The 24,977-nt window shown below is 44.8% G+C and overlaps 1 protein-coding gene across 13 annotated transcripts in view; it reads left to right on the top strand.

Annotated features, from left to right (window-relative positions):
• Window positions 1-24,977, top strand: part of ULK4 (unc-51 like kinase 4) — a 617,184-nt gene that overhangs the window by 186,479 nt on the left and 405,728 nt on the right. For all 13 annotated transcript variants that reach the window (XR_007921958.2, XM_051852640.2, XM_051852641.2 and 10 more), the window contains 3 exons: window positions 20,544-20,677; window positions 22,814-22,935; window positions 23,091-23,147. Coding sequence is in view for 12 of the 13 variants with exons in the window: in XM_051852640.2 (XP_051708600.2) it covers window positions 20,544-20,677; window positions 22,814-22,935; window positions 23,091-23,147 (313 nt within the window). In the remaining variant the exon portion in view is untranslated. The remainder of the gene's footprint in view (window positions 1-20,543; window positions 20,678-22,813; window positions 22,936-23,090; window positions 23,148-24,977) is intronic.

Raw genomic sequence — 24,977 nt, forward strand, 5'->3', positions numbered from 1 at the left:
TTCAGATTTCTGAGGTATCTCCATACTGTCTTCCACAGTGGCTGTAGCAGTTTCCATTCCCACCAATAGTGGATTAAGGTACCTTTCCCACTGTTAGTTGATTTCTGTATAAAGCCATTCTAACTAGCAGGAGGTGAAACCTGACTGTGGTTCTGATTTGTATTTCCCTGGTGGCTACTGAATCTGAGCATTTTTTCATGTGTCTGTTGGCCATTTGGATTTCTTCTCTTGAAAGATGTCTGTTCAGGTCGTTTGCCCATTTAACTGGACTGTTTGTTGTGCTGTTGAATTTCTTGGGCTCTTGATACTTCTTAGGTTTTTAGCACAGCAGTCCACTTGGATTTGATCCGAACAGATTGTAGCACTCACTAGGCAGGCTCAGTGCGCTTGTTCATAGACTGGTAATGAATACATGAGAAACTTAAGAATTTCATGATCCAAGTCTCAAAAGGAGTGGGCATGTGTCAGAGTAACTGGAGCCATGTATCCTGCGACTTGTTAGGCTGATTCCGGACCTGCTTAAGATCCTCCTCTAACAGTGATGAGCCTTCCGAATGGCGGGTTACTGTGTGTGTGCACAACCTGGTGGCTTTGTGAGTCAGGTTAATGACAGGCCACTGATCCCGTAATCATTCGCGGTCATCAGTCACTGTTGCTGTCAATCAGGAAGTCTTTCTCAAAGGGAGAAATTCGAAATCTGAAGAAGAGAACATGACTTTGCTCAAAACCCCCGAAGCGGCGTGTTGCGGTTCACTGGCTGACGCTCCGCTGGAGCTTCGTCTGTCAGACACTCAGGGCAGCGCTTGATAGGCCGGGCTGTGGAGCTCAAGTCCCAGAGCAGCCGGTGTGAAACCTGAAATCACTGTAGAGCCACTGCTCACCCAACTCCGTGCTGCACAAGTAGCAAGTCTATGGGTTCTTGAAAAAATGAAGGAGAGGGACGCGTTCAAAGATGAGATGGAATAGTAACAATTTATACTTCCTAAATCCACAGAAATGCAGGAAATATTGTGCCTGTTTCTTGGTCGTAATCTGTGTAAGGTGTAATAACTTGCTTTGACTTGAAGGGATGTCCCAGTGTGCTCTAGACCACTGAGCCCCAGAAAATGCACGGAGGTAAGAGGCCCTTGAATTTTTAGGGGGTTACCTCTTTCCCATGTTTCTTTGTTTTTTTAAGTAACTTTTTAAAAATTTTTAAAAAAGATTTACTTGTTTGAAAGGCAAAATTACAGAAAGGCAGAGGCATAGAAAGAGAGAGGTCTTCGATTCGCTGGTTCATTCCCCAAATGGCCACAATGGCTGGAGCTGAGCTGATCTGAAGCCAGGAGCTTCTTCCAGGTCTCCCACAGGGGTACAGGGGCCCAAGCACTTGGGCCATCTTCCACTGCTTTCCCAGAGCATGGCAGAGAGCTGGATCGGAAGTGGAGCAACTGGGTTTCAGACCAGCACCCATATGGGATACGGGCCCTGCAGGCAGTGGCTTTACTTGCTACGCCACCGCATGGGCCCCTCCCATGTATCTTAATGAAAGTGTTTGGTGCTGACTGTTCTTCAGATTAATTTGGCTTAATGTCTTCAACGTAGTGTGCAAGGGTGGTATTTGGTGGGATGTCAAGATGATCCAAGTCTCTTCAGCCTTCTGCATGCTCTAGACCGGGGAAGCTGACATAGCTCTGAGGCAAGGCAGGGAACATGAATATTTATGCTGGTGAATAAAAGCCAACACAAGTTGGTGATTGTCTTTTTTATCCCAGTTGGTGTAGAGCAGAAGCCTTTGCCAGGTCGATAGCAGCTAAGATGTCAATGTGATGTTGATTTGTTCCAACAGAGCTATTACATCTTAAATGGAAGCTTCAATTGGAGTCACGATATGTTTATATTTTGGATAATCTACTGTCTGTCTTCAAGATCCATCACAGTAATTTTCTAATATTTTTGTACAGGCTGAATAGACATTTTAAATGGGAACATAATAGGTATTATCACCCCGTACCTTTTAAGTTTCTGCCACTTACATGATTTGGGCTTCTATCGAGTGGTGTGCTGTATTGGTACAGAGGAGACAGTGCAAACTTCCTTCCGTTTTTCTCTCTTTATCATGTGAGGCCTCATTCCACAGATCATATAGCCCGCGTGTGAATTCTGCTAGTTGCTGAGTATGTCTGTTCCAGTTTTGTACTTTGGAAATAAGAAACCAATCATAGGATTGGCCTATAAATGAGCTGGAATCCCTGTAATTTAAATTCATGGCAGAATTGGATTTATCACCTGTCCAACACAAGCTAAAAGACAATAGCTTTAATTGCAAACAATGGCATTGAATTGGACAGTGAGTTTTGTTGAGGATTTTGGCAGACATGGAGGAGAGGAAAACTGCATCCCCACCTTTAAAATACAAATTGTCTGGTGTTAGAGAAAGTGACGGGTAAAAGTTACAGAATGTGCAGGGCACAGATAAAAATGGACTCAGAATGGAGCGAAGCAAAGAAAAGTGTGGTGTTTTGATAGTGTGGAAATCGTGTGTGGCCATAGGAAGGATTTTGCCCAGCAGGCATCTAAATGGCATCATGTCCACAGTGTGCATTGTACTCCAGTGGCACAGAGCCATTGAGACCAGCATAGAAATGGGCAGTGGACACTCTCTTGATGGACACATAGAGCTTCATGTAACCGGTAGGGGGTATCGGTCTTCGAGGGAGATAGAAGTGGAGGAGGGGTGGGTAGACATCTTTCAGGAGGAACCAGGTTGAGTTAAAGCAAGGAAAATGAACTCTCCTTCCCCCAAACCCCTGTAGTAGACTTCTCCCAGTGCTAGCCTGCCATTCTTTCCATACGTGGCGACTGCAGTCTTGTCCTCTGCCCACCGCATTTGCAGGCCATCAGTGGTAGTCCCTTGGCTTCTCCTCTTCACCTGCACACTCCCAGTAGCCTGTGGCTCCCTCCCTCTCTCATCTGTTCACTGTGATGCTATCAGATTAATAATCTGTAAAGTCACTTTCACAAAGTCATTCATTGGGAAACCTTCATTCCTTCAGTCTCCCTGTGATCTCAATCTCTCTCTCTCTCTCTGATTAGGTTTGCTGGCATCACTTTCTTAAAAAAAAAATTGCTCCTAAGGTTGAAAAACTGGCCCCTTCTTATAAGCCCTTAAATCTAAACTTGTCTTGGTCTCCTGCCGTTTAGGGCTCAGGAAGTTGCTGGGTTCTGCCCCCTAACCAGGCAGGTTCTTTTCCTCTCTGTGCTTGGGGCTTCCTTAGGCCAGTTAATCTGTAGCATCACTTCCAGGAAATTCTTTGCAAGTTCTGGCTGAGATTGGAACAGTGTCCTGTTTTGAGGCTGAATGCAGCTTTCTAGTGTGAATATATTAAAAAGCAAAGTGATGTTCTTGGGTTCATCTTGGCAATGTGAACCTTTGTGGCCCATAATCCTGTGGCTCTCCTCGGAGGAACTCAGTATTCCTCGCTATCTTCCCACCTCTCTGTCCTTTGCTGGTTCTGTCTTTTTTGCTTCCCCTGAGGTCCTATCTGTGTTTTTTTTTTCATTACTGTCCTGTTGTGATTCCATGTTACCCAGTGGCTTCAGGGACCGCCTGTGTGCTGTGATGGTCTTCTGACCCTTGTCCCATCCCATACATATCCCATTGCCCACCAACAGGAATCTTGTTTTGTCATGAACAAATCAAATCTGCTTCCTTTCTGCCTTCTGATTCCCAGACTTCCTCACATCCAGGCCACTCAGCCCTGCCCTCTGATGAGCCCACATAGACATTCGTCTTCTATCGATTACTCAGTCCAGTTCATCAGTCAGTTCCATTGACTCTTTCTTCAGAAGACATCCCCGTGTGTACCCAGTTCTTTCCATCTATCCCATCCCCTCCAAGCTAGCGAATCTCTAGGCCGTGATGCTGCCTCCTAACTGGTCTCTCCACCGTTTGGTCTTGTACCACCACCCCTAGAATCCATTTTCTACATGAGAGCTAGAATAATCTGATAAAAACATTTGGTCTGAAGGTATGACGAAAAAATAATGGAAAATGGAATAAAAAAATTTCCATTTTTATATTTTTGAATTATCCATTTAGTTGAATTCAAGGCATTTCTGATGGTACGAAAGCTTTATTTATCTAAGGAATGTCCAAAAACAAAGATTACTTTTGGGGTGGGGGAGTAGGGTAAATATGTAAAATTTTAAAAGGAATTTGATGAACTAAACAGACACCTGTAAATATTTAATTTATTACTCTGGTTATGCATATATACTTACGAGTATGTATGTAAGATACTGCACTCAGAATTTTTTCTATTCTTCCATTTCATCAAGTAGCCTTAGTTTGACATTCTATGCACATCTTTAACTTCAGCATTGAAGTGTCACCGCTGCGTCTTTGACATTGGTTTCTTTTGTTTCTATCCCATCTGACAGTGTTCCGGGGTGTAGTGTCTTTTCTTGGATTTAAATTGTTTCAGAGACAGCATTTCCTGCACCCGTGTGTGAAGGTGTCGCTGAAAACTTGGCGTCACAAGTGTTCCTGTAACGGAGGTCAGCTCAGTCATTTCTACAGTTTCTGTGTGATCCGTGTAATTTGATGTGATTGTATTTTAAATAGAATTGTACTTTAGCAAATTATATATTCTTCGATACTTGTTACTTTTGTTGTCTTCACAGTGGGGACGTTAGTCTGAATAACCTCACGCCCCTTGACCAGAAGCGCGATGCCCACCGTATTCCTTCCTGCAGAGCTTTCTGACCTGGTACCCGGGGCAGGTTCAGGTTGCCTGCCTTCTTCCCTGGCCGCCTTGCTCGGTGACCTGTGCTGGGCCTGCTTGTCATCCCAGCCTCTGTGGCAGGCCCATGGCTGTGTCCTTGACCACTGGCTCCCCACGTTATCCCACTGAATTTGATGGCCTTCAAGAGCATCCACCTGTGACCTCCTATGAGCTGCATGTCATCAGACCTCCTCCTCTCAGAACTCACGTACTGAGGTCTCAGCTGGCAACCATGCTGACCTAACTCTGACTTTTCTGCCCCAGCCTTGCTGCTCCGGCAGGCTTGATGCATCTGAGTAGATGGCCTCACTGCCTTCCTTGAAGCGTAGTTATGTTGAGTTCGTTCTTGACCCCCATCTCTCGTATCTCACATCTAAGCAACAACAGATCTAATGATTTCTAACTTAGAAAGATACCCAAGCTGCTGTCAGTTTGCACCATTTCCACACTGCCACTCCAGCCAGAGCCCCCGCAGCATGCCGTTTGAACTATTATAGTTGCTTGTAGCTGACCTTTCTTAGCTGTCTTCTGTCCGTCCTTGCAGTACGTAGAGTATTACTGAATGAGTAAACGAACATCATCGCCCATGTGCGGCTAGCATTTTATTACCGATTCTGCACTGCAGTGGGTACCAGAGATAGAAACAGCCAAGGGACAGGGTGAGTTTGGCCCCAGAGCACAGAGGTATGACACAAGGCAGAACAGAAGGCAGACAAGAAAGCATGAAGGTGGATGTGTGTAGAGTGAGCATCAGGATTCCTACAGAGATGAGGCAAAGAACAGTAGGATTAGAGCTGTAATCGGAGAGACGTAGGGAGCCAGGGGGCGGGTGGTTTGGGAAACAAGTCTAAATCAGAAAAGTCTTTCTGTTAAAGATAGTGGAGGTGTGGGGAGAAGAATGGATCTGGTTCATGGCTGGTCACTTGGGTTACCGTTGAGAGAATGGGTCTTTTAACTCGATGCCCTTGTGGAATGCTAAGAAATAACCATGGCAGCCTTGTTGTAGAACAGTTGTAACTTTTCATGGATGCCACGCTTAAACGCTTCCACCCTGCATTTCCTTCATAGAATGTGAATTCTTTCGGTCAGCAGTGTTTCCCTGCCAGCAGAGTCGCTCTGTTCCCCCATAGCCTGTGACGACAGGTCCTGTAGTGTGGAGCCACTGGGGAACTCACGGAGACATGAAGCAGCTTGCTAGAGTGAGTTTCGTGTTGCGGAGCCCATCAGCCTTTCATTTTGTCCCAGCGGACACGATGGATGCTTTCTTGCCTGTTAAGGGCCTGTGCTAGTGTTTGAAATCAGTAAATAGTTTTTGCTTTTAACAAAACATACTGCAGACTATGGTAACTGAGCAAACATATCGTTAAGCTTTAGAATGGAGATCTTGAATTTGAGGGAAAAAATTCCTTAGAGGCCAATTTGGATTTGCATTCTTACACGCTGATTTGTTGTTGTTGTTGTTGTTGTTGGGGGAGGGTAGGAGGTGTAGTGAGAGATTTCTTCTTGATTCCCTGATTGCCAGAGTTAAGTATTTCTGTTGTCACTGCTCTCTGTTCCTGTTGTGACTGAGGATTTCCTGGAACAGGGAGAAAAGCCCTCTTTAAAATCATCTCAACCTCTGGTGACTTAGGGGGATCCAGGGCGCTTGGCACTCCGGCTGACGTGCAGAAGCGGAGGTGACCCTTGCCTGGAGAAGTCTGGCCATACGCTCCAGCGTGGCCCTCTGTATTTCCTGCAGAGAGTCTAGCATTCAGTGGAAAGTCATCAGGCCTGAGAGGAGCCGACAGCAGCAGCAGCAAACCCCGAAGTAAGCAAGCAGTAGCGTCCACGAGGGCTGCAGATAAGAGGTACCAGACAGAGACGGTAAAGTGATTACATAATCAAAGATTGGAAAGATCCAGGAATTCAGTAGGGAGCTAGGACACTAAAAATGAAGTAAGTGGAAATTCTCCAGCTGCAAAATACGACCTCTGAAAACAAGAACTCTGGGTTGGGTTAAGTGCAGATTAGACCGTATTGAATAGAGCATTCATATACCTGAATTATCTGGAATCAGGGTGGAGAGCCCAAAGGATGGAAAGCATGGAGAAGAGAAGACACACGGGGAGAACATTAGTACCACAAGTGGTGCTGCATCCTTTGCAGATCAGTGTAGGAAAAAAGAATTAGCAAACTTTTCTGGGGGCCAGTGTTGTGGTGCTGCAGGTTAAGCCTCAGCTTCCAACCCAGATTTCCACTAATGTGCCTAGGAAGGCAGTGGAAGATGGTCCAAGTACCTGGACCCTTGCCACCCATGTGGGAGACCAGGATGGAGCTCCTGGCTCCTGGCTTGGGCCTGACCCAGTCTTGGCTGTTGTGGCCATTTGGCTAGTGGATCAGTGGATGGAAGATAACTACCTACCTCCCTTCCTCCCCGTCTGTCTCTCAGATGTATGTACAGATACATTCCCAGCAGAATGGCTGTGATGCAAAAGCCTGGCAATGCAGGGATACAGGATACAGGATACAGAACAGCTGGAATTCTCGTACTCATCTGTTGGACTACAAATTGACTCAAGAACCACCTTGGAAAGCTGATGAGCTGTATCTACTGAAGTGGGTCTAGGGATGCGTTGTGATCCAGTGTTCACTTCCAAGAACTTACTCAGTGGCACTGTTGACATATGTCCTGCAGGAGGCGTGCTTAGTGCTGCTCGTAAACTGAAATAGCCCGAGTGCCCACCCACACAGAATGCGTACTTGGTGGTATATTCACACAGCGGAGTACTACGTGGCAGTGAAATAGGATGGGGATGAGGAGCAGCACTCTGAGGTACCTGGTACTGTGTGACCTCCTGGTGAAGACTGGAGACTGGGGCAGCCTGTTTTAGAAGGCCTCAGTGTGTGGGTAGATTTTGCTAACTTTGACCTCACACTAGGATCGTTGGTGTGGCCGTTTTTTGTGAGCATGTTAGCATCAGGGCCTCTGCGTGTTTCTTTAGGGCCAGTTAGTCTGGGTGATGAGAGCACATAAAGGGCCTTCTGGTCTCTGGCCTGGCGGGAGGGAGAGCCCAGGGGCCTGGGAGAGGAAGGCAGCCGGAGTCGCAGCATTTGCTGTGCGCACATTCCCTTCCTCTCCCGGATTGTGCTTGTCGACTTCTGCTTCAGTCGATCTGCTGTTCTTCAGGCCAGGTTGTGTGTGTGTGTGTGTGTGTGTGTGTGTGTGTGTGTGTGTGTTTTAAGTGATTCATTTTATTGATTTGAAAGAGTTACAGAGAGTTAGGTAGAGAGAGAGGTATCTTCCATCTGCTGTTTCACTCCCCACATGGCTGCAATGGCCAGAGCTGTGTTGATCTGAAGCCAGGAGCTTCTTCCAGGTCTCCCACGTGCATGCAGGGGTCCAAGCACTTGGACCACTCATTGCTTTCTCAGGTGCAATAGCTGGATTGGAAATGGAGCAGCCGGGACTCGAACCAGGCCGCATAAGGCATGCTGGCACTGCAAGCTGGATCTTTAACTTGCTGAACCACAGAGATTTTCTTTCATTTTATCAAGAGTTCAGACTTCTGTCTTTGTGTGAGTCTACTGGTGATTGCCTAGATGCACTAGACAGAGAAAGCCAAACTGCTTTTCAGATAATCACAAGTATTTTTTTGGTTTAGATTTGTTTTTTTAAATTCCTCCTCCTTCACCCTTAATTTCAGAATTTTCTTTCAACAAATGGTACAGGCAAGTGATTATTCCATTTGGAAAAGCAATGGAATTAGATTTCTTTTTTTTTCTAAAATTTTTGTTTAATTTATTTGAAAGACAGCTACAGAGAGAGGCACAGAGAGAGAGAGAGAGAGATGTCTTCCATCCACTGCTTCACTCCCCAGATGGCCACAATGGCCGGAGCTGTGCCGATCTGAAGCCAGGAGCCTCCTCCGGGTCTCCCATGTGGGTGCAGGGGCCCAAGAACTTGAGCCATCTTCCACTGCTTTCTCAGGCCATAGCAGAGAGCTGGATCGCAAGAGGAGCAGCTGGGACTAGAACCGGCACCCATATGGGATGCCGGCACTTCAGGCTAGGGCTTTAACCCGCTGCACCATGGCATCAGCCCCTGGAATTAGATTTCTACATAAACCCGTATGAGCAATTGGTTTTCAGTGGGAGGAGTGAGGGGGTGGGGGAGGAGAAAATAGAAGGGGAAGAGGAAAGACCCAGACCATGTAAACAATGCCTGTAAGTCTGTGACACCAGATCAGCAACCTGGTGAGGGCTGAGCAGATGTGCACAGGCACGTCAGAAGACAGACGAACAGTGAAGCAGTATCCAGGTGTGCTTCCCACCAGCAGTCCTCGTGAAAACTCAAAGCAAGACCACAGGGTAACATTTTGGACTCCCTGGATGGGTGGAAATTTAATCTGATGCGACTGGGTGTCTCTGAGCTTGTAACTGGGGGAACTCGCCCACTGCGGGCAGGAGTCAATCGGGACAACCGGTTCGGTGGTGCTAGCAGGCGGAACCTTTGAGTTTGCCTTCCTCTGCGGGCGCTCTGGCAACTCTGTGCTAGGAGCCGGATACAGCAGAGTTCGCAGAGAAACACCCACTGCAGGAAGAAAAGCAGCCCTGATGTCTCTGAGCGGGAGAACGGGCAAATCACTGGTGGCGGATTCTTCATGGTCTCTTAAGCAAAGTTGGCCTGGCAGTTACCCACCCCTCTCCCCCCCAAAAAAATGTTGGAGTTCTTCGTACATGAGAAGGCGTCAAACCATTGTAATGGCGTGTATTTCTGTAGAGAGATGTCCGATGCTGTGTCGTTTTAATAAGACGTTTAAGATGCACGGGAGGGGAACTGGGGGCGGAGTTTTTGACCATGGTGATTGTGAGTCGGTCAGGTGGAAGCAGAGTTAGCCGACTCTCGGAATTTTTTTTTTTTAAGGGAAATGGTTTATTGGGGTGAACTGGATAGATTGGAGGGAAGGGGCAAAGAAGGAAAGAGAGGAGAGCGTAAGAGCGAGTGAGAGAGATCCAGAGAGAGAGAGAGAGAGGGAGAGGGACAAGGAGATGGAGAGAAAGACTCCAGGAAGTTTCTCCTAAGGTTTGTGTCCTCAAGAAAACATGGTCCGAAGTGTGGTGGTGGTGGTGGTGACGGCTGCTACTACATCTTGGGTATTCCCCACGTCTCACTCTGTTTCTCATTTCATTCCTCAAAGCAGTCCTGCACGGCAGACATCGATCTCCCATTTTCAATTAGAGGACTACAGCTCTTAAGAGTTTAGGCAAGGCTGGCGCTGTGGCTCACTAGGCTAATCCTCGCCTTGTGGCGCCGGCACACCGGGTTCTAGTCCCGGTCGGGGCGCCGGATTCTGTCCCGGTTGCCCCTCTTCCAGGCCAGCTCTCTGCTGTGCCCGGGAAGGCAGTGGAGGATGGCCCGAGTGCTTGGGCCCTGCACCCCATGGGAGACCAGGAGAAGTACCTGGCTCCTGGCTTCGGATCAGTGTGGTGCACCGGCTGCAGCGGCCATTGGAGGGTGAACCAACGGCAAAGGAAGACCTTTCTCTCTCTCTCTCTCTCTCTCTCACTGTCCACTCTGCCTGTCAAAAAAAAAAAAAAAAAAAAGTTTAGGCAGTTTGTTCAAGATGATGCTGTTGTGGCATAATGGGTTAAGCTACCACCTGCAGCACCAGCATCTCTATGGGAGCTGGTTTGAGTGCCAGCTGCTCCACTTCCCAACTAATTCCCTGCTAATGGGAAAACTGCAAGAGATGGCCCAGGTCCTTGGGCCCCTGCACCCACATTGGAGGCCCAGAGGAAGCTCTTGGCTTTGGCCTGGTGCAGCCCTGGCCGTTGTGCCATTCGGGGAGTGAACCAGCAGATGGAAGATGTCTCTCTGTCTCTCCTCTCTCTTCTCTCTCTAACTCTGCCTTTTGAATAAATAAATCTTAAAAAAATGCTGTTAGAAAGTGCTAAGGCTGGGGATGATACCCAGGTTGGCTTGATATCTCTGTCCCTATATTGCCAAGTTAATAGATGGAGCCCACTGCAGCAGAGATTCTGGGAATGACACTCGACAGAGACTGTAACATAGCTTTGTGTGTAGTCTGTTGCTGGTTCACTTCTCGAAAGGTAGCCTCACACACGACCCTCTGTGAAGCGAGGGCCTTTTTTTTTTTTTTTTAAAAGATATATTTATTTATTTGAAAGTCAGAGTTACACAGAGAAAGAGAGGTCTTCCATCCACTGGTTCACTCCCCAATTGGCTGCATTGGCAGGAGCTATGCCAATCCAAAGCCAGGAGACAGGAGCTTCTTCCAGGTCTCCCATGCAGGTGCAGGGGCCCAAGCACTTGGACAATTTTCTGCTGCTGCTTTCCCAGGGCATAGCAGAGAGCTGGATTGGAAGTGGAGCAGCCATATGGGATGCAGGCACTGCAGGCGGTGGCTTTACCTGCTGTGCCACAGTGCCAGCCCCTGAAGCACAGGTCGTAGAAACAGGAGTTGTCTGTTTGCCTGTGCTTGGCATTCATCATTTGGTTGGGTAGCCTGTGTAATTGAGTGTTTATTACCTAAAAATGCTAGGACAAAAGTATTATTTGATATCTTTCAAAACACTTGTGTTATAGCTTTGAGTAGGTAATGCATGTTTGTGGTTCAAAGACCAAAAAATTCAAAGATGTCTCTCCTTCTGCCCCATTGCCCCAGGTTGCCATCATGCAAATAAAACATCACTGTTAATTGCTGGTGTACCCTCTGAATTGTTTTTGGTCCGAGCAAATATTAATGAAAATTATTTTCTTTCTGTACAAAAAATATTATTTTAATCATCACTTATTTTATTTAATAGCACATCTTGTAGTTCTCTCCATGCCATGTATAAAGAGCTGTCCTTTTAAAATTTCTGTGTTTTAATGCTGTACCATATTTTACTTAACCCATTCCCTCTTCCTGGACCTCTCCCACTCCAATTTGCTCTTTTAAGTAGTGCACTGTGAATACGGGTCATGACATGTGTGCGCAGGGATAGCTATAGAATGATTTCTTTGTACAGGTGAAATTATGACACTTCAAATTGTTAAGATAAACTGCCAATTTATTCTATGGGATTTGTTCCTCTTTACACTTCCAGCATCATTGTAATAAGAGGAGCAGTGCCCTCAGTCCTAATATATATACATTTGTTTGTGCGTGAGAGCGAGTGAACCATCCCATCTGCTGGTTCACTTGCTAAATGCCCACAGTGGCTGGGTCTGAACTGAGCCAAACTGGGAGACAAGAATCCCATCCAGGTCTCCGACAGAGTGACAGGGACCTGACCCTTTGGGTGATCCTTGCTGCCTCCCAGGGTCTGCGTTATCAGGAAGCTGGAGTCAAAACCTGGGCACCATGATGCAGCATGTGGTTGTCCAGATCATCGGGCTATCCTCTAGGCTAAACGTTCTCGCTGTGCTCAGACTCTTGATGACAGTCTTACCAGCCTTCCTGAATTATGGCCATGCAAGGGGTTAACAAGACACATAAGTCTTTTTAATGTATATTTCATTTAGATGCAAAATGGGACAAACTTTTGTTTGACCCCTTCATATTTTCTCCTGTATATATTGCCTTTTCCTATTCCTTGCTATTTTTTTCTCTTGGTCTGTTAATCTTCTCTTAATCTGAGAGGCGTGCATGTGTGTGTGTGTGTGTGTGTGTGTGTGTGTGTGTGTGTTTGTGTATGTACATGTGTTATAACCTTTCACGGTGTGAAATGGAAATATTTTCCCCCAGTTTGCTTTTAGACTTTGCTCCTGGTATATTTCTCTAAGTAGAAGTTTGTGTTTTTAAACTTGGATTCAAACAGTATTAAGTTTCAAGCAGATGCTCTTCTGGCCCAAGGAATGGCAAACCTTACGGTAGGTTCCACAGTCGTATTTACCTATTGAGGTAATGTTTCCTGAGGGCCGAGTCCATGTCACCGTGCCCAGAAATGCAAGGATGTGGTGAGCAAAACCAGATGTAGTCTAGGTTTTTAGATTGTTTATAAGTTTATCAGGATGACAAACATTATCACATAATCAAAAGTATGTTATAAAGTTGCAGTTGGATAAAACCCTAGTGTGTTCTGTATTATGAGTCAGCATCATAGTTGGATTTAATTAAGGAAGTCTGTGAAAGCTACAGCGAAGTATAAAATACGTGTAGGGATTCATTGCCAAAGAAAGGAGAAGAGAGTCCTGCAGGTGCAGGCAATGGCTTGTTTCCAGGGAGGGTTCTGAGTTTAGGAATTTAAGAGAAGTCAAGACAAAGTGAAAAAGATAGTTGGGGTCCAAGCCTTGTAGGCCTTCATAGAAAGTTGTGAGAATTTGTATGTCAGCAACAGTGAGGAGTTATTGAGTGGTTTTAAATAGGTGAGTAACTTGATAGGAATCATTTTGATAAGGGGTGTGCAAGGGTTAGCATGACAGTAGAAGCAGATGGGCTAAGAGGCTACTGCAGTAGTTCTAGAGAAGCAAAGTATGGTGGCTTGCTCTCTGTTGGGTGTACGAGATAAAAGGGGAGTGATGAAAACTTAATGATTAAGTTGATACGGGAAGTGACAGGGAGATCTCAAGGAAGACTCTCCTAGGTTTCTGGTTTAAGAATTGATGCTATGCAGTGAGACACTGTAGTTTGGAAGACAACCATGTCTGGTGTGGTGATGGTGTTTGCTTTGCATACATAGAGTCTGAAGAACTTTGGAGAGACGAAAGTGTGTGTAAAGTCAAGGCAGCAGTTGAATATTGGTCTGTAGCTTAGATACCTGGTGTGGGCTACAGAAGCCATCTGTTTATGTAGGTGGTAATTGAAGTCATTGTTAGGGATGAGAAAGCCTGGAGGGTACTGAGAGTCTTAATAAACCTAAGCACTTAGACACATGACCAAGCAAAAAGATGCAGAAAAGGAACCACCAGAGAAACTGGAGAATAAACCTGGGAAAGTATAATGGCATGATGGGTAGAGGGACAAAAGTGGCAACAGAATTGAATGTGAACTGAATGTGGCCACAGAATTGAATGTGGCTGACGTGTCAAAACAGGTGAAGGCAGACGAGTGCCCATTGGATTTGATGTCAGGGAGGTTTTCAGTGACCTTAGAGAAAGTGATGGGAGTGAAAGCCCTACTGTAGGAGATGGAGGAAATGTAGTTTGAATAGTGGAGACATTACACATGGATGTCTTTTTTTTTTTTAAATATTTTATGTATTTGAGAGGTAAACTTACAGAAAGAGGGAGAGACAGAAAGGCCTTCCATCTACTGGTTTACTCCCCAAATGGTAACAACAGCTGGAGTTGGGCTGAACCGCAGCCAGGAACTTCTTCTGGGGTTTCCACGTGGGTACAGGGGCCCAAAGACTTGGGCCATCTTCTACTGCTTTCCCAGGCCACAGCAGAGAGCTGGATGGGAAGAGGAGCAGCTGGGACACGAAGCAGCGCCCCTGTGGAGTGCCACTGCTGTAGATGGAGGCTTGCCCCACGACGCCACAGTGGCAGCCCCCGATGTCTCTTTGAAATTGTTTGACTGAAGGGCAGGTGTTGTGGCTTAGGAGTAAGACCCTGCTTCTGATCCAGCTTCCTGCTTGTGTGCACCCTGCACAGCAGCAGATGATGGCTCACATACTTGGATCCCTGCCATCGACATGGGAGACCTGCAGGGAGTTCTGAGCTCCTGGCTTTGGCCTAACCCAACCCCACTCCCGTGGGTATTTGTGCAGTGAGCCAGAAGATAAAAGATCTTTCAAATAAAAATGAATGAACGAATAAGGCTTTATAGGGCTGGCGTTGTGGCACACTTTAAGCTGCGACCCGTGCCACTGGCATCACATATGTGTACCTGTTCAAGTCCCTGCTGCTCCACTTCTGATGCAGCTCCCTGCTTATGTGCTTGGGAAACCAGCAGAACATGGCCCAAGAACTTGGGCCCCTGCCACGCTTGTGGGAGACGTGGATGAAACTCCTCCTCTGTCTGTAACTTTGCCTTTCAAATCCTTAAATAAACCTTTTAAAAATACATAAAGCTAAAAGAAATAAAGCTTTCCATAAGACGGTTTGAGAAAGGGGGACAGAGGCATAAGGCGCGTGAGCAGTGCTTTGTTAAATAGGAGAGAATGACGCGTAATGAGAAAAGCAGATCTTTGGCCATTTGAAGCTTCTGGGAAGATGGAAAGGAATGAGATCCAAAGTTCAGAAGGAAGGGGGAGGTGGACCCAGTGCTGTGTGATACGATCCTGCCACAAAGAAGGGTTGGGGGACTGGGCAGAAGCGTCAGGGCAGGAGGAAAACTGCCGCACTCGCACAGCTGAGCAGCAGCAAGAGCAGGTGCAGTTACAGGGCGTGTCTGAAATCCGGATCTTGGAGGAGATGCAGTTACGTGTCCAATCTTCGGTGCTGCACGTGCTGCCTTGCAGATGGCAAGGCTGGGCAGCGAGAGGCCGATCTACCCATCCTAGCAGAAAAGGGAGGTGCGGGGTCCCACTGCCCCACTATTTTCTCATCCTGCTCATGAGCCTGATGGAACAGGTGCCTGGTGATAGGTTCTTGGAATCAGTGCCTTTGTCTTGGAAGCTCCAGGCCACACTGGCAGTGGGCTGTGCTGCGGGTCCCTGGGAGGCCCAGGCTGGCCCTGTGCCAACTCACACAGCTGCTGCTTTGGGTGCCCAATTCATCGTGCAGTGGGGGAGGTCTCATTCTTCAGTGACTTACTCATTACCTGAAAGTTCTGTGCTTTGGGCTACTTTTGAGTATTACCGATTCATTTCAGCTGACTCATCAGTATTCTCTCTGCCTCTTAACCAGCGTCGTGTATTTATTAGAATGTGCATTGGGCTGTAATCTGTGACTGGAGCAGAGGAAACTTGGTGATGATGCAGAATCAAGACTAACTTGCTCCTCGTGTATTCAGTTGTAGGGCTCCAAATAGTAAGAAAGACAAACCCATGAATTAAACCTACTGAGAGACCCACGTAAATTCCAAGTGTCAAGGTTTCAGTGTGTGTGTTCACACTCTTTAGAGAACCATCTCCAGTTGACAGTGGGAATTGATTGGAAATTCTAAGTAAAAATTGGATGGTCTAAGAACAATGGAAATGGAGAGAGATGGATGATGGTAAATGGGGATATTGGCCTACAGAGATTTTGGTGGACTTTGTTGAGAGAGTTGAAGGTTAAAAGGAACTTTGGAGAACAGTTGGCCTAGCAAAGAGGGGGTGAATGTCAGGAGGGCCCACAGCTTGGCCCTGAATATCTAGGGAAGGGAAATGGACCTTTGCCCTTTTCCCTGGTTGTGGACTGGAGATGATTGGTTCAGATTTGCTGTGGTTTGAAAAAGAAATAGGTTGTCCTTAGAAGGCAGGTCTAACATGCAACCTACCTAAATTGAACCAGGAAGACATCGAAAACCTAAACAGACCCATAACTGAGACAGAAATTGAAACTAATAAAGGCCCTCCCAACAAAGAAAAGTCCAGGACCAGATGGATTCACTGCTGAATTCTACCAGACATTTAAAGAAGAACTAACTCCAATTCTTCTCAAACTATTCAGAACAATCGAAGAAGAGGGAATCCTCCCAAATTCTTTCTATGAAGCCAGCATCACCTTAATTCCTAAGCCAGAAAAAGATGCAGCACTGAAAGAGAATTACAGACCAATATCCCTGATGAACATAGATGCAAAAATCCTCAATAAAATTCTCGCCAATAGAATGCAACAACACATCAGAAAGATCATCCACCCAGACCAAGTGGGATTTATCCCTGGTATGCAGGGATGGTTTAATGTGCGCAAGACAATCAATGTGATACACCACATTAACAGACTGCAGAAGAAAAACCATATGATTATCTCAATAGATGCCGAGAAAGCATTTGATAAAATACAACACCCGTTCATGATGAAAACTCTAAGCAAACTGGGTTTGGAAGGAACATTCCTCAATACAATCAAAGCAATCTATGAAAAACCCACAGCCAACATCCTATTGAATGGGGAAAAGTTGGAAGCATTTCCACTGAGATCTGGTACCAGACAGGGATGTCCACTCTCACCACTGCTATTCAATATAGTTCTGGAGGTTCTAGCCAGAGCTATTAGGCAAGAAAAAGAAATTAAAGGGATACAAATTGGGAAAGAACTCAAACTATCCCTCTTTGCAGATGACATGATTCTTTATTTAGGGGACCCAAAGAACTCTACTAAGAGACTATTGGAACTCATAGAAGATTTTGGCAAAGTAGCAGGGTATAAAATCAATGCACAAAAATCAACAGCCTTTGTATACACAGACAATGCCATGGCTGAGGAAGAACTTCTAAGATCAATCCCATTCACAATAGCTACAAAAACAATCAAATACCTTGGAATAAACTTAACCAAGGACGTTAAAGATCTCTACGATGAAAATTACAAAACCTTAAAGAAAGAAATAGAAGAGGATACCAAGAAATGGAAAAATCTTCCATGCTCATGGATTGGAAGAATCAATATCATCAAAATGTCCATTCTCCCAAAAGCAATTTATAAATTCAATGCAATACCAATCAAGATACCGAAGACCTTCTTCTCAGATCTGGAAAAATTGGTGCTGAAATTTATATGGAGGCACAAGAGACCTCGAATAGCTAAAGCAATCTTGTACAACAAAAACAAAGCCGGAGGCATCACAATACCAGATTTCAGGACATACTACAGGGCAGTTGTAATCAAAACAGCATGGTACTGGTACAGAAACAGATGGATAGACCAATGGAACAGAATAGAAACACCAGAAATCAACCCAAACATCTACAGCCAACTTATATTTGATCAAGGATCTAAAACTAGTTCCTGGAGCAAGGACAGTCTATTCAATAAATGGTGCTGGGAAAACTGGATTTCCACGTGCAGAAGCATGAAGCAAGACCCCTACCTTACGCCTTACACAAAAATCCACTCAACGTGGATTAAAGACCTAAATCTATGACCTGACACCATCAAGTTACTAGAGAACATTGGAGAAACCCTTCAAGATATTGGCACAGGCAAAGAGTTTCTGGAAAAGACCTGGGAGGCACAGGCAGTCAAAGCCAAAATTAACTATTGGGATTGCATCAAATTGAGAAGTTTCTGTACTGCAAAAAAAAAAAAAACGGTCAGGAGAGTGAAGAGACAACCGACAGAATGGGAAAAAATATTTGCAAACTATGCAACAGATAAAGGGTTAATAACCAGAATCTACAAAGAGATCAAGAAACTCCACAAAAACAAAACCAACAACCCACTTAAGAGATGGGCCAAAGACCTCAATAGACATTTTTCAAAAGAGGAAATCCAAATGGCCAACAGGCACATGAAAAAATGTTCAAGGTCATTAGCAATCAGGGAAATGCAAATCAAAACCACAGTGAGGTTTCACCTCACCCCGGTTAGAATGGCTCACATGCAGAAATCTACCAACAAGAGATGCTGGCGAGGATGTGGGGAAAAAGGGACACTAACCCACTGTTGGTGGGAATGCAAACTGGTCAAGCCACTATGGAAGTCAGTCTGGAGATTCCTCAGAAACCTGAAGATAACCCTACCGTTCGACCCAGCCATCCCAATCCTTGGAATTTACCCAAAGGAATTTAAATTGGCAAACAAAAAAGCGGTCTGCACCCTAATGTTTATTGCAGCTCAATTCACAATAGCTAAGACCTGGAACCAACCTAAATGCCCATCAACGGTAGACTGGATAAAGAAATTATGGGATATGTACTCTTTAGAATACTATACCGCAGTAAGAAACAACGAAATCCAGTCATTTGCAACAAAATGGAGGAATCTGGAACACATCATGCTGAGTGAAGTAAGCCAGTCCCAAAGGGACAAATACCATATGTTCTCCCTGATCGGTGACAACTGACTGAACACCAAAAAGGAAACCTCCTGAAGTGAAATGGACACTATGGGAAACGGTGACTTGATCAGCATAGCCCTGACTGTTAATGAACAACTTAATACATTATCCCTTTTAGTAGTTTTTTGGTCTGTTCTACTTAATATGACTGGTTTAATTCTGTAATTAATACACAGTTATTCTTAAGTGTTAAAAATTAACTGAAATGTGATCCCTGTTAAACATAAGAGTGGGAATAAGAGAGGGAAGAGATGTATAATTTGGGACATGCTCAAGCTGACTTGCCCCAAATGGTAGAGTTAAAAACATACCAGGGGATTCCAATTCAATCCCATCAAGATGGCATGTACCAATGCCATCTCACTATTCCAAGTGATCAATTTCAGTTAGCCAATTGACTAAGAGTCAAAGGGAGCACATAAACAAGTCTAGTACCTGCTAATACTAACCGATGGAATAAATAAAGGGGAGAGTGATCCAACATGGGAAGTGAGATACTCAGCAGACTCATAGAATGGCAGATGTGCTAAATAGCACTCTGGCCTCAGAATCAGCCCTAAAGGCATTCGGATCTGGCTGAAAAGCCCATGAGAGTATTTCAGGCATGGAAAGCCAAGACACTCTGGCAAAAGATCTCTGCGAGTGAGATCCCAGTGGAAAGAACAGGTCTTCAAAGAAGGAGGTACCTTTCTCTGAAGGGAGGAGAGAACCTCCACTTTGACTATGACCTTGTCTAAACAAGATAAGAATCGGAGAACTCAGAGGGCTTCCATAGCCTTGGAAACTCATGACTGGAGCATAGGGAGACTACTGATGCCATAGACAGGAGTGTCAATTGGTAAAGTCAACAACAGGAGTCACTGTGCACTTACTCCTCATGTAGGATCTCTGTCCTTAATGTGCTGTGCATTGAGATTTAATGCTATAACGAGTACTCAAACAATATATTTCACTTTGTGTTTCTATGGGGGTGCAAACTGTTGAAATCTTTACTTAATGTATACTAAACTGATCCTCTGCAAAAAAAAAAAAAAAAAAAAAAAAATTATCAACTCCCAACTTGACTCTCACTGGGATTAAACATGACAATAGGTCTGATCTGATTTCATCTTCATTTAAAAAAAATCATCTATTATTTTTTACTTTATGTTTCTGTGTTAGAGCAAACTGTTGAAATCCTTACTTAATGTATACTAAGCTGATCTTCTGTATATTAAGATAATCGAAAATGAATCTTGATGTGAATGGAAGGCGAGAGGGAGTGGGAAAGGGGAGGGTAGTGGGTGGGAGGGACGGTATGTGGGGGAAGCCATTGTAATCCATAAATCGTACTTTGGAAATTTATATTCATTAAATAAAAGTTAAAAAAAAAAAAAAGGCAGGTCTAGAAAACTAGGGAAAAAAAAAAAAAAAAAAGACACGTCCTTCCCAGATGTTGAGACAGCGTCTGGTGTCTATAAAACCTTTTCTTTGGATTTATGTCCATGATTTGCTGAAAGAGCTGGAACTCATGCAAGTTGCCTGGGGTTCCGAGCAGGTTTAATACCAATGGCCACTGCAAGTGCAGCCAGCGTGCGCTGCTTCTTTGGGTCTTAGGAACACCAGGGGCCCTCTGCCACCCCGGGATCCCTGCCTTTGATTCATCATTTGGAGACAGTGGTTTCTCTCCAGTGTGCAAATGAAATCGGCATTGTTTTTCTCATACAGCAGCAGAGAGAGTCAAAGTCGCCCCCTGTTCTTTCTGCATAAACGTTTCGAGGTTTCCAAGGCCCACAGTTAGACTGCACCTGGCAGGGTGGTAGACATCCTGACGCCCACGTGGTTGGGCCGTGCCCTCGGGAAGCACTTGCCCGGGCTGCATTGTGGGACTGATGCTCTCGACGGTTTCATCTTGAGAGGTAACCTTTGCACTTTCTGCTCGTAGACTGGTGCTGTACATCGAGCGAGACAGCAGAAAGACCACTCCAGGCAGGGAGCAGCAGAGTGGCAGTGAATACCTGTCCAGATGCCTGGCCCTTCTCGTCCGTCACATCGTGCAGGAGCTGCCAGGGATCCTGGGTAAATTGTGGAGTCTGGGCCGCGGGCCCGCTGCTGCTTCCCTTTCGGGGACGTGACTTTGAGGCGTGGCCCGTGTTTTCACTCTCTTCTGTTCCCGCAGGCCAGCCAGCACCCAATTTTTTTTTACTGAGTGTATAGTTTCAAGATTTAAGTTTGCCTCACTGTCTTTGTTCTTACTTTCCATCAGTGTCACTGAGCAGGCTAAAGGGATTATCTGTCTACCTATCTATTATCTGATGTGAGCAGGCAATTTTAGATAATAGACAAAAGGAAAGCCTCTTAATTGCTTAAAATTAGATTGACACTATTATTTTGTTAAAAAAAAACTTTAAAGTGCTTAGCTTTTAATTAAGTTGATAAAATTGAATGCATAAGAATTTTGATACTGTTTTAAAGTTTGGAAATTTCTTTGGTTTTAAAAAGTTACCTTTATGATACAATATCTAAAAATGATTTACAAAGGAAGTTTGTTGCAGCTAACGAAATCCCTTGTTTCATTATTATTTGCAAAATTAAAATAATCCAAGGAATGCATAAATGTAGCTTAATCCCATTCCATGCTTTTCCAGCAGATGTAGCTATAAACAAGAAATGTTTAAATGTTGAATTTGCTCCAAGGCATTCTAGTAAAGTGTACTTAAAAATTCAGAATATTAAATCAAAGTTCTGGAAACACTTGTATCTCCATGGCTAATTGAAAGTAACCTCTTGATCCTTACTAACACTTCAGGAGATTTTTTTTTTAACCTTTTAATGAGTGAAAGTAAAACATCCCCAGATTGATTTTTCAATTAGTTTATTAGGTGAGCTTCGGTTACCCTGTGATAACTTGATACATGCGTTCAGTGTGTGATGAGCAAATCGGATTACTTAGCATTTCATCTCCTTAAGATAAAAAACCACTTTTTGGTTAACATCCCGACTGTACCTACATGTTTATGGGGCAGCGTGTGACATTAGAGTAAATGAGTTGAGTGTGTACCGATGGAGTCAGTAGTGAATGCTTCGCTCTCCTTGTCTTATTTCACGTGTGGAGTCTTTGAGCTCCTCTCCTGTGTTCATTCATAAAAACATAGTTACCGTGAGTCATTGTCGCCCCCCTGTGCCGTGGAGCACCGACATGGTGCTCTCTGTAAGCTGTGCTTTGGCTTCTGTTACCCGATCTCCCTTCAGGCTGTGCCTCTTTCTAGTGTGAAGAAAAGACTTTTCTACATTCAGATCACAAAATTTACTCCCAATTGCAAAGTTTTTAAGAACAGTCTCCAACCTCTTGACTGTAATCCGGGTGATTGGTGGCTGAATTCATTGTTCCCAGACGTATCTTACTTTAGGATGAGTAAGATTCTCCTGTCCACATGGCAAGTTGTATTACTATTGGGGTTATCATCCAATGAAAAGTTTCAGGAATTGATTTTTTAAAAAGATTTATTTATTTATTTGAAAGTCAGAGTGACAGTAAGAGAAGAGACAGATCTTCAATCCACTGATTCACTCCCCAGATGGCCATAATGGCCAGGGCTGAGCTAGGCCAAGGCTAGGAGTCAGGAGCAGGGGCGCAAGCACTTGGGCCATCCTCCGCTGCTTTGCTGGGCACATTAGCAAGGAGTTGGATTGGAAATAGGGCAGCTGATTCTTGACCTGGTGCCCAGATGGGATGCCAGCACTGCAGATGGTGGCTTTATACCCACTACTCCATAGCACCAGCCCTGGCATTTTGTTTTTTACTTCCATCATATAACATTTTAAAAAATTGTGACCTACAATGGATTATAATGTCAACTTATTTTTATCATTTATGAAAATAATAGGTACTCAGGGTTGAAATTTGGAAAATAAAAAAAAAATCTAAAACTACCACCCATAATCATTTATAAAATCTATTTTCAATTTGTAGATGAGAGGTTGAGTTAATTGATAGTACACACGCAGAATGTCACATCCTGTCCCCCAGAGGCACGATGGATGGTCTGTTAATAATTTGAGTATCTGCAGGTAGAGATGGCACCGCTTTTACCAACTCGTTGTATTTGGAGCTGAGCTGCCTTAGAAATCCCCAGTAGGAGAGAAGCGGTGACCAGTGGGGCCTCAGCCTGCGCAGTCTTTAACCTCGCCTGTCCTCCGCGGTGTGCTTCCCAGGTGACGTCCTTACCGCCTTGGCTAACGTTTCTGGCCGCAAGCACCCGTCCACCGTTCAAGTGAAGCAGCTTAAGATGTGTCTGCCTCTGATGCCTGTGGTCCTGCACCTCGTGACCTCCCAGGTATCCCTGTCTCAGGGAAGCACAGTATCAGTGTGCTGAGCACACTGGAGCTGAGCAGCATCGACTCAGCTGCTCCGTTTCCATTTCTCTCTCTCCCTAAACGGGGGTTGCACCTGGCTGTCAGCGTTTAATCTGCGGCAACTCTGTCCTTCCAGGTGTTTCGACCTCAAGTTGTGACAGAAGAGTTCCTTTTCTCTTACGGCACTATTCTGGTGAGTAACAGCGCACGCCGCACATTGGTAATAAAAATGTGGCTCTCTCTGCTGTGGAGTTTGGTGTCAGAACGAAGTAATTTAAAAATCCTAGTGGTATTTATTTGTCCCTAGGGAAGTGACCTTTTTATATTTTTATCTGTTGACGGTAATAAAATTTGACATTTGGAGAAAAACACATTCTCTCCTGATAATGTATTTTGTTCAGGAGCAGTCCCAAGTAGGGTAAATAAGCCCACAGAAACACTTCACTGGATTTTAGAATTGGACGTCAGGAAAAAATCTAAAATAATAAAACTGGGGAAAACAAAAGGCTAAGACTGTATTATGCTGGTTATTGACTTTGGCTTACGTTCTTCAGTCATATGCAGGGTCTCTTTTTATGATAGCATTTCTCTAAATGAAGCCCAGTTTAGCCCTAATTTAATTTCAGTGACACAAGTGGAAATGAAAAATCACTGGACTACCTTACACTTCAGTTTTTTCTTCCCCAAAATTGTCATCTTGTTTAGATTGTGGCTTAGGAATTAGGCTTTTCCCCTCACCCATAATAGTTAGCATATTTATCAGTGATAATAGTTAGCATATATATAAGTGATAGTGAGGAGCTATGAAAAGGGAAGCTAAAACATCTGTCACGTAGCAATTCTGCCCTTACTGTGATAGTAATAGAAAGTTGAACTGATAGTTCTCAAAATACTGCAGAGATCTTGATAAAATAAAGTAGGCATCTCAATTTTATTGTTAGTTTAGAATTAAGAAAAAAATTGCCACTCCCAAGAGATAATGGGCGGCCGGCGCCGCGGCTCACTAGGCTAATCCTCCGCCTAGCGGCGCCGGCACACCGGGTTCTAGTCCCGGTTGGGGCGCCGGATTCTGTCCCGGTTGCCCCTCTTCCAGGCCAGCTCTCTGCTGTGGCCAGGGAGTGCAGTGGAGGATGGCCCAGGTGCTTGGGCCCTGCACCCCATGGGAGACCAGGAAAAGCACCTGGCTCCTGGCTCCTGCCATCGGATCAGCGCGGTGCGCCGGCCGCAGCGCGCCGGCCGCGGCAGCCATTGGAGGGTGAACCAACGGCAAAGGAAGACCTTTCTCTCTGTCTCTCTCTCTCACTGTCCACTCTGCCTGTCCAAAAAAAAAAAGAGAGAGAGAGATAATGGGGATTTTTGGAGAGTTCTTCCCCAGGTGATATGTTGTATTTTTACATGTAAGTGTTGAGTGGAGATTACCAGTAGGATGCAGTGTTTTGGGTAGCACATTCGGTGAAGGGTCCTTCTGTGATCAATTTTAAATCCTTAACACTCTAGCAATTTAAATTCTGAATTGTAGTAAATGTTATTACATTCATGATTATGAACATGATTAAAATGTGTTTACCCTCGTCTTCAGTTGTTTGTTATTTTTAAATACAGCATGGGCATCGTTCTAGTGTGGCTGTAATTCTGTATGTGCAGTCCCATTGCTCTGACATTTTGTTGCCTGAAATTAGTAATTCTGCTCACCTCACAGCTCACTTTGGAATGTTTAGGCACAGTGGTGGTTGGGGATAGGTGTGATTACCTGTGTTCCTCCTGTGGCTATTTTTTGTTTTTGTTTTTGTTTTTTTTTCCATGTGTAGTACTTTTCCGCACATACCTACTGGGTACATTTGTAAGTTTTCAAAGAACCACCAAATGGCTCCGACATAAAGCCGTTGATGAATTAAGTAAAATTCTTCCATGAAATTATGTAAAAGTCTTTCCGGAACTGCATATGCATTTTAGGGACGACTCGTCTCCTCTCCGAACTGTGTTCAGGGACAAGGGAGGAGGGCACGCTGAGGACAGGCTGCCT

Source organism: Oryctolagus cuniculus, chromosome 10, assembly GCF_964237555.1.
Source record: "Oryctolagus cuniculus chromosome 10, mOryCun1.1, whole genome shotgun sequence".
In the NCBI taxonomy this organism is placed as follows: domain Eukaryota; kingdom Metazoa; phylum Chordata; class Mammalia; order Lagomorpha; family Leporidae; genus Oryctolagus; species Oryctolagus cuniculus.